We start from the raw sequence: 10,078 nt of genomic DNA, 5'->3' as shown, positions 1-10,078 counted from the left end.
TTTTCCAAACATAAAAATAGTGCCCCCTAGCTGAAAGAGGTTAAAGTGTTGTGTTGTCTCACTTGTCGTGATGTGTGTTTTGTCCTATGTTTTAAGTTTATTTATTTATTTTTAATCCCAGACCCCATCCCCGCAGGAGGCCTTTTGCCTTTTGGTAGGCCGTCATTGAAAATAAGAATTTGTTCTGAACTGACATGGCGAATGAAATAAAATAAAATATCATATTCCTTCTATCGAATTCCTCTGTATCATATTCCTCTCCACCCTCCAACTCCCCCCCTGTTCTTCCTCAACTCCTCATCATTAAACACTCCCCAGATGTGTGAAAAGTCAACATTTTGTGTTTATACAGTGTTGTACAGTATGCCTTAACAAAAATCAAACAGAGTAAACATTTTTTATTTTATTTTTAAATGCTTCGTTCTTTCATTGCATGCAAAAATACCATATCCCTCCCTCCCTACTCTCTATTACCCAGTCTACTCATCCATCTTCAAGCTTTCATCCCTTCCCTGCTCTTCTATCACCGTCTCAGTTCCACCTCCAGCTGGCTCCCTCTTTTTCTTCTCCTCTCCTCTCTTCCTCTCCTCTCTCCTCATCTTTTCTCTCTTCTCCTCCTTTTCTTGAATCTTTCTCTCCATCTCCAAGAATGCAGCTTGAGCTTTCTCTCTCTTTTTCAGCTCCTCAGAACACTTCTTCTCTTTCTTAATTCTGTCTTTCATCATGTCATTATGTATCTTCATCAGCCCCTCTAACCTCTTTTTCTCTGCCTTTTCCTTCTCTTTTCTTTCCTTCTCTCTCTTTTTCTGTTCTAACTTCTCCCTCTTCTTCTCAGCCTTCATGACTTTCTTCTGCTCTTTCTCTCTCTCCTTCATCTCTTTCTTCTCCCTCTTTTTTTGCTCCTCCTCCTTGTGTTTTATCTCCTTTCTCTCTTTCTCTTCATCTTTCAACTTCTTATTCAGTTTCTTATTTTTCTCTTTTTCCTCCATCTTCAAAAATGGGATTTTCTGCATTTGGTTCATGAGCAGAAAGCCCACTCTTCCCAGGATGGTTTCTGCTCTCTCTGTTGAAACCTTCCCAATAGAGCACTTGGAATGGGCACAATCCGCCTCACTCTTCAATCCCTCCCTCGGGCTCACCTCCTCAGTGACGCTCCTCTCTTCACTCTCAATTTCAATGCCTATCCAATGATCCTAACAGGAAGACATTGACTCTAGATGTAATATTGTTCCAATGTAGCACATTCAATACACAACTGAGTGATCAACATACAATGATGGCCTCATGGGGCACCCCATTAGATTTTACAATATCTATAGATGTTCCTGGGTCCATACTAAAAGTAATACAAATGCTAACCCTAGTGAGGGGTGATGTTTTATACTATGAGCAAAGAGCAGCAGGGTTGGGGTCAATTCCATTTCAATTCCGATCAAAAGACTCTAAGATTCCAATTCTCTTCAACGCATTGAATTGAAATGGAAATGACCACCATCCCTGTAAAGTAGTAAGGTGAAATTCGACACCTACCTTTGCCTCTTCCAGGGTCCAGGGCCTGGGTTCCTCATCCTCTGACCTGCATATGGATGCTCCAACTCTAACAGGCATCTTAGTGACTACGCAGATCAGAGGGTTGGGCAGCTCATCATTGCGGGTTGCCAGAGTTAAGTTAGCATCTGAGACCAGCTGTTGAGCGTGAGGGCAGATATCCACCTCCACAGTAGTGCCCCTTCCTTTCTGATCTGGCTGCTTGTGGTCCTTGTCATGGATGCATGCCAGGCTTGGAGGAAGTGCATGGACAGGGCTTTTATCACCCATCATTTCCTCTCTCTTGACAGTGGATGCAACTGCACTTTCCTCTATGTCAACTGAGCACTCTGTGGTGTTCTCAACGGTCTCCTCTGGCTGTTTGTGGTCAATGTTGTGGGTGCAGGGCAGCCTTAGAGACAGTGCTGTGGGTGCAGGAGGACTTTTTTCAGCCAAAAACTCCTCTTGGAGGACAGTGGACACGGAAGCGACTGCTTCACGGGCAACTGGACACTTGCTGGTGCCCTCTACTGCCTCCTCTGGTAGTTTGTAGTCATTGTCAAAGACAAGTTGCAGGCTTGAAGGCAGCACTAAGGGAAGACCTGTGGCTGCTGATGGATCCTCTCTATTAGCAACTGATGCCTCTGCGGCGACTGAGCACTCAGTGGCTTCCTCTATCGTCTCCTCTGGCTGCTTATGGTCATTGTCCAAAACGTGTGACAAGCTTGGAGGCAGCCTTGGAGCAGGGCTTTTATCCAGGTCCTCTCCCTGGACAATGGATGTGCCTACAGCGATCTCTGTGGCAAGGGAGGACTCGGGTACATCCTCCTTGGTCAGTTTGTGGTCAGAGTCACAGATACATGGCGAGCTTGGAGGCAGTGCTGCAGGGTCAGGAGGGCTTTGATCAGCTCCCATGTCCTCTTTGAGGTGAGTGGACACATCATTGGTTGTTTCACTGGCAACTGGACACTTGTTGGTTCCCTCTACTGCCCGCCCCTGGCATTTGTCGTCAAAGACACGTGGCAGACTTGGAGGCAGCATTGGGACAGGGCATTTAGCTGCTGATCTGTCCACTCCATCAACAGTAGCTGTGCCTGAAGTGGCCTCTGTAGCAAATGAGACCACATAGGATTCCTCTACTGTGTGCTCTGGAGGCATGAAGTCATCGTCAACGACTGGTGGCAGGCATGGAGGCAGCACTGAAGGAAGAATTGTAGCTGCCCATCGGTTCTCTCTTCTGACAGTGGCTGTATCTGCAGTGTCCACTGTGGCAACTCGGCACTCCGTGGCTGAAACAGCAGGCTGGAGGTTTCCGGGACTTTGAATGAATTGCCAATGAACCGCTGAGCCAGTGGTGGGAGGGAGAAGGATAGAATCTGTCCTCTTCCTTGATATTAGATATTGCCACTGGAGAATCTGAGTCCTCATGTGGTTCCCTCTACTGTCTGCTGTGGTGAATGGAGTCATTGTTAAAGAAGTGTGGCAGGTATCGATGCAGCATTGAGGAAAGATGTGTATCTGTCGACAAGTCCTCTCTTCTACCAGCAGATACATCTGCTGTGGCCTCTGTGGAAACTGGGCACTCAGCAGGGACCAAGTAGGAAATACAATGATCGCTGTGCATCCTGAGTGCGTAATGACCAATGGAGAGGGGGGATGCCAACATGGTTGGTATTGGCCTCCGATTGGTGAAAGCCAGTGGTGGGGAGGGAGTCAATACAGGGAGCCATGAACTCAGTGAGTGGACGTTTGGTCACATCTCTCACTTCTGCAGGAGAAAAGAAACAGACATGATGAAAGTGATCACATTCAGTACATACATTCTTTATGGGTGAACTCTATTTACTTTTACAATCACATATACAGTGCCTTCGGAAAGTATTCAGACCCTTTCACTTCTTCCACATTTTGTTACCTCAGCCCTTATTCTAAAATTGATTAAATAATTTTTTTCAGTCATCAATCTACACAAAATACCCCATATTGACAAAGCAAGAACAGAATCGTTCCAAATTAATTTAAAATAAAAATAATGGAATATGCTTTCGTATTCAGTACTTTGTTTGAAGCACCGTTGGCAGCGATTACAGCATAGAATCTTCTTGGGTATTACGCTACACACTCGGCATACTTGTGTTTGGGGACTTTCTTCCTATTCTTCTCTGCAGATCCTCTCAAGCTCTGTTAGGTTGGATGGGGAGAGTTGCGGCACAGCTATTTTCAGGTCTGTCCATAGATGTTCGATCCGGTTCAAGTCCGGGCTCTGGCTGGGCCCACTCAAGGACATTCAGAGACGTGTCCCAAAGTCACTCCTGCGTTGTCTTGGCTTGTGCTTAGGGTCGTTGTTCTGTTGTAAGGTGACCCATCGCCCCCAGTCTGAGGTCCTGGAGCGCTCTGGAGCAGGTTTTCTTCAAGGATCTCTCTGTGCTCTGTTCATCTTTGCCTCGATCCTGACTAGTCTCTTAGTCCAAAACGCCGCTGAAAGAACATCCCACAGCATTATGCTGTCACCACCGTGCTTGCTGTGCCGTAGGTGCCAGATTTCCTCCAGACGTGACGCTTGGCAATCAGGCCAAAGATTTCAATCTTGGTTTCATCAGACCAGAGCATCTTGTTTCTCATGTCTGAGAGTCAATGGGTGCCTTTTAGGGAAACTCCAAGTGGGCTGTCATGTGCCTTTTACTGAGGAGTGGCTTCCATCTGAGCAAATCTACCGTAAAGGCCTGATTGGTGAAGTGCTGCAGAGATGGTTGTCCTTCTGGAAGGTTCTCCTATCTCCATCTCTCGAACTCTTGTGCTCTGTCAGTCACTATCGGGTTCTTGGTCACCTCCCCGACTAAGACCCTTCTCCTCCGAATGCTCAGCTTGCCGGGCGTCCAGCTCTAGGAAGAGTCTTGGTGGTTCCAAAACTTCTTCTATTTAAGAATGATGGAGGTCACTGTGTTCTTGGGGGACCTTCAATGCTGCGGACATCTGTTTCTCGACACAATCCTGTCTCGGAGCTTTACGGACAATCCCTTCTACCTCATGGTTTGGTATTGATCTGGCATGCACTGTCCACTGTGGGACCTTATATAGACAGGTGTGTGCCTTTCCAAATCATGTCATATCAATTTCATTTACAACAAGTCCAATCAAGTTGTAGAAACATCGAAAGGACGATCAATGGAAACAGGATGCACCTGAGCTCAATTTCGAGACTCATAGCAAGGGTCTGTATACTTATGTAAATAAAGTATTTCTGTTTTTAAATGTAATACATTTTCTATACAAATGTAACACAGTTTTTTCGCATTGTAATTGTGGGGTATTATGTGTAGATTGCTGAGAATCCTTTATTTTATTTAATCCATTTTAGAATGAGGAGTAAAGTAACAACAGGTGGGAATAAGTAAAGGTGTCTGAATACTTTCCTAAGACACTGTATATATCTAGTGTCCTCTCAGATGCTCTGCACCAGTCTGTACCAACCCTGGGTCTTCTAGCTAACGGGTCAACTAAGTGTAAAAATACATGCACTACACCCAGCACAACATTTGACATTTTAGACATTTAGCAGACCGCTTTTGTCCAGAACAATTTACCGTTAGTGCATTCAACTTAAGGTAGCTAGGTCAGACAACTACATTATCCTGATTTGAAGGTCTATGAGAGATCGCTTGGTCTTGTTATTTAATTTTTTTTAAAGACAAGGCAACCATAAGAACTGAGGACTATGTACATAACAATACTCAGAGACATACACAAGAAAAGTTATCAGACAAAATACTGTTAGCTTACGTTCAATGGCATATGGCACATTTTGCCCGATATTGACATATATTTGATTTAATCAATATTGTTCAACAGAACTCTAGTCGGACTTTGTCAAAGTTGGTCTTGTTACCTCCTCAATCAGGCTTGGCATTTCCTCGTCTCAAACCAAATCCTCTTCAATCTCCTTCTCCTGCTCCCTCTGGATCTGTCTCACCAGAACCAACCTGGCTCCCAGCTCCATCATGTAGTCTGTCTGGATCTCCCTATCCTTCCAACTGACACTCAGCCCTCCTCTGTGTCAGCGTTGAACCCTCCATGTCTTCCTCCTAGCTAACAATAAGTCTGGAAAATACATAACGTTGTAGTAAGTGGTGTGTTGCTAACCAAAGAATAATACATCTCTTTACGATGTGCTCACATTTCTTCCCCTTTACTTACAATTAAGCAAGTGACAATCCCAATCCAGAGATGATTACGCATAGGCCTATCTGAATTATTAGTAAAAAGTTGGCTACTGGAAAAGCGACCAAGTTCAAATGAATCAATTTTGGCTGTTCCTATCATTATGTGCACAATATCCTTCATGACATCTTCATTGTGATGCAAGGCGTTGCCATTGGAGATGAGAAAGCACAACATAGACTTTAACAATCAAACTTCAGGCTCTCTCTGTACCTTACTATTGAGCCTTATTCAACCCCCTCATGTAACGCCACTCCATATTGGCCCTGGTTCTCACAAACCACACTAATCACTTATATAATATCATTCAAAAAGGTTTTGGGGGAAGAAAGTGACTATTTCCATCATGGACCAAACTTGTTGTACAGTTTCATCTATTTGAATCACTCCAGTCTTCTCTTTGAGTGCCTCTGAGTGCAACTCAATTTAATGAGGTCTATCAATTCAACCATTTGAAATGGATGACCATTTAATCAAGAAAATCTGAATATTTTTTTAAATTAGCAACTACAAGTTAGCCAAGTTCGCCTACTTGTTTTTTACACAACTTACCCTTGTGTTACATATTTATAGAGATTATTGATTACAATGTATGTTGGGGATTAACACAGAGATGCGGTTTTCTTTCATCAATAGAATGTATTTGCCATTAGGCTGGCTGACTACAACAACTGTAACATGCCATCTCAGTTGTCAGGATGAAACAATTTTCTCACAAAAAAACTGATTCAAGCAAACTGTCTCTCGTCAATAGTTTCACTTGTCACCATGATTGCATGTCAGGCCTACTTAAAGGGTCATGTTAGTACACAAGTCATTTAAAAAGTAGTTATTCTTCAGAAACATAGTTAAACAGTAAGTTATATTACAACCTACCTCTCAAGTAAGCAGCGTGTTCTCTTGCTAATGAAATAGGACATGAATAATCTGTCAGTGGTTAGTTGAATCAGTCTCTTTGCACTGTTCTGTTTGTCTGTGCAACAGCTAACCTCCCAGAATCAGAATCTTGTGATGTCACAATGAAGGCCCCATTGCTATGACTACCCACAGAAGCTCTCATGTGTAATCAAATGCTAGAACAATTCCCTTTTTTTTAACCTGTTGAGCACAGTCATATGTAATATTTACATTGAATCCATGTAACCAAATGTTTTATTAAAATAAAATGCTCTACCTCTTATCAAATTGTTGACCATTCATAGTACAGGTGTTTTGCCTATTTCAAATTGAATATGTTTAGATTTCACAACTAGCATCCAGGTTTACTTAGGTTATTTGTTTGACCTTAGCCTTCCGCTAATGTCAGTGTTGCTCATCAAAATCTTCATCATTAATAAAATATTTAGGCTACCTTACTACATACAGTAAAACAGGTATTCTGTAGACTGTGACACCTCAGTGAGTGTTTAAGAAAACATCTCTCCTCAATGGCCTCAGCTATTAGCCATATGATCAACAAGGTCAAATGTTGCACTAAAATCAAGAAGCAGCTTATTTTGGTCAAGTGACCTGATCCATTGATCGGTTAAAACAACTAGAGCTGTTGCAGTTGAGGGATCTTCACGGTTCGCATGCTGGTAGAGAAATAAGATGTGCTGGGTGTGTAATTATCTAGGCCTGAAACATTTGATTGAAGAGTAGGTGTCCCTGAATTCTTGCATTGTAGTTCAATTTATTATTAAGGAAATCAATATCAGCTGACTATAGAACAGTAGTTTTAGACCTGCCAACAGGTCCCATTGTTTAAAAACTTGTTTGAAATGTTTCTTATCCATGTCTTTCCAGTTGATCTAACCAATCAGATTCAAGAGCAGTGTAATTACTGACAGTGTAACAAAGTTGAAACTGCATCCTTTGTGTGTCTTCCACTAAGATACCAGTTGCATTTACATAGAGACATTACATACTGTTTGACAAATAGCCTATGTCTTGTTATAGGAATAAATGTGAAATGCAGCACTGAAATTGTTTGAATTACATTAAATGATTACCTGTCAGAGACCACCCACTGGTTCTCTATTTCTTCAAGTAGTGTTGACACTGTGACTTCAGTTAAAGGGGGTAGATCAGGAATCTTTGTTGGAATGTGGCCCTCAAACTCAACTGAAATAAACAGAGCAAATAATCAGGGACCTGCATCCTAATGATTCTATTCTGTCATGGATGATAATAATTAATACTGACATTTTCAAACATATGATCATAATCCTTTTCAGTTATTCTATAATATAGGATATAATCAATGTTGATTTTATCTTGTGCAAACATTATCATAATCATTTTCACTGTCATAACTCAGTTCATCTATTAATTTCATACCTGCTCCCAAAAAGGCTCTTACATTTTCATTTTTCCTTACAAATACAAAAAAATTGCATGGTTGGACATTGACAGGAATAAGATCTAGTGTTGATGTGGTTGGACTGTCCTAATACACCCTCACATGGCAACTTTGTTCCGCATAGATACTAATCATGTAGACCACGGGAGTTGGTGGAAGTCATGCAAAACAGTTTTTTCCGCATTCATGTAATGATGGCACTGAAGCAGACACATTGAGCACACGTTTGGTATGTCAAAGCTTGTTGTACTAATTACATATTCCACCAACAAAGGTGATGGATACAATTTGAGATTTTAACTTTCCTGACCAGGACAGTCACGTAATACTGGAATATAAAAGAAAACCAGAAACCCTGAACATGTGAGTATATATATTATTAATGAGCTAGCAATGCTGTGTGTGTGCGCTCATCCGGAAAACGAGTGTGGGTGGCTTTTGACAGCTCAGTATGGGGTGCACGTCCAACTGACCGTCAGCTGGCTAGAGATCGTGTGTGGTGTAACGTTATGGGTTCAAATAACACAGTGAATGTCAGAATACAACTATAGGGATTATATTAATTCTAGGTCAAATAGATTAAAGCTAGTATAAACTGCTGATTGTCTCTTATGGGAAAATGTAGCACAAATCTATTGCTTCATGCTAATGCTAGCTACGTCGGTTTTGACGTTTTGGTAGGGGCGCGTCAGTTTTAGCTAGGTGGCTGTCACTGGCAAGACATCGTGTGTATGGTGTACTGATTCAAAGAAACCATCAGATGAAATTTCAGAATATAATTCATTATATGGCTAATAGATTGACGTTAGTACCAATTGCAGATATCTTATGAGAGCAGGTAGCATTGTTAGTCTATGCTCGCTAGCTAGCTTAGCTTGCTAGCTAGCTAATTCATTTTGATGTCAGATCTACTTAGCTGGCTAGTTCTTACCAGTGTCTGTCTGGATGTCGGCGTTTCAGAGCAAGTTCAACCATCATTTAACCCCCGGGAATGCTGTTCCATGGAGTTGTATCCCTAGATTAGCAAGGTATGTGTGTGTAGGTGTCAGTCAGTGTCATACAGGTTCGATTGCATCACAGAATAAAATGATATGATACAAAGGTAAACCCCATTTTCTCCAAAACACAATACAATAGAGGCAGGATACTTGTCCACATGATTAAGCATGCATTTAATCTAACAAAAATGACATGAACTCATTTTTGACCAAATGAGCAGTTACTGCCTTTTTGCTTGGGAGGGCAGAATAGGGAAGACATCAACACTATGAAATAACACATGTGGAATCATGTAGTAAGCAAAGAAGTGCTACAAAATACATTTTATATTTGAGATTCTTTAAAGTAGCCACCCTTTGCCTGGATGACAGCTTTGCACACTCTTGGCATTCTCTTAACCAGCTTCATGAGCTAGTCATCTGGAATGCATTTTAATTAACACGTGTGCCATGTTAAAAGTTAATTTGTGGAATTTCTTTCCTTAATGCGTTTGAATCAATCAATTGTGTTGTGACAAGGTAGGGGTTGTTTACAGAAGATTGCCCTATTTGGAGAAAATTAACAAGTCCATATTATGGCAAAAACAGGTCAAATAAGCAAAGAGAAACAACAGTCCATCATTACCTTAAGACATGAAGATCAGTCAATCAGGAAAGTTTCAAGAACTTTGAAAGTTTCTTCAAGTGCAGTCGCAAGAACCATAAAGCGATATGATGAAACTGGCTCTCATGAGGACCACCACAGGAAAGAAAGACCCAGAGTTACCTCTGCTGCAGAGGATAAGTTCATTAGAGTTACCAGCCTCATAAATTGCAGACCAAATAAATGCTTCACAAAGTTCAAGTAACAGACACATCTCAACATCAACTTTTCAAAGGAGACTGCGTGAATCAGACCTTCATGGTCAAAATTCTGCAAAGAGATCACTACTAAAGGACACCAATAATAAAAAGAGACTTGCTTGGGCCAAGAAACACAAGCAATAGACATTAG

General features: G+C 41.7%; 1 protein-coding gene and 1 long non-coding RNA gene across 2 annotated transcripts; both read right to left on the bottom strand.

Annotated features, from left to right (window-relative positions):
• Positions 1-201: 201 nt before the first annotated feature.
• LOC110495747 (transcription initiation factor TFIID subunit 3) lies at positions 202-2,994 on the bottom strand. Its single transcript, XM_021571147.2, has 2 exons — positions 1,531-2,994; positions 202-1,193 (listed from the first exon to the last, which is right to left on the bottom strand). The coding sequence occupies exons 1-2, from the start codon at positions 2,992-2,994 to the stop codon at positions 480-482; spliced, it is 2,178 nt and encodes a 725-aa protein (XP_021426822.2). The 3' UTR covers positions 202-479.
• A 2,565-nt stretch (positions 2,995-5,559) lies between these two features.
• Positions 5,560-9,313, bottom strand: LOC118941111. The gene is made up of 3 exons (XR_005037402.1): positions 9,018-9,313; positions 7,737-7,848; positions 5,560-5,625 (listed from the first exon to the last, which is right to left on the bottom strand). It is a non-coding gene; the product is annotated as an uncharacterized LOC118941111 (long non-coding RNA).
• Between the last annotated feature and the right edge of the window lie 765 nt (positions 9,314-10,078).

Source organism: Oncorhynchus mykiss, chromosome 18 (assembly GCF_013265735.2).
Source record: "Oncorhynchus mykiss isolate Arlee chromosome 18, USDA_OmykA_1.1, whole genome shotgun sequence".
Lineage (NCBI taxonomy): Eukaryota > Metazoa > Chordata > Actinopteri > Salmoniformes > Salmonidae > Oncorhynchus > Oncorhynchus mykiss.
Note: the sequence above shows the minus strand (reverse complement) of the source record. Positions and strands in the feature narration are given on the sequence as shown.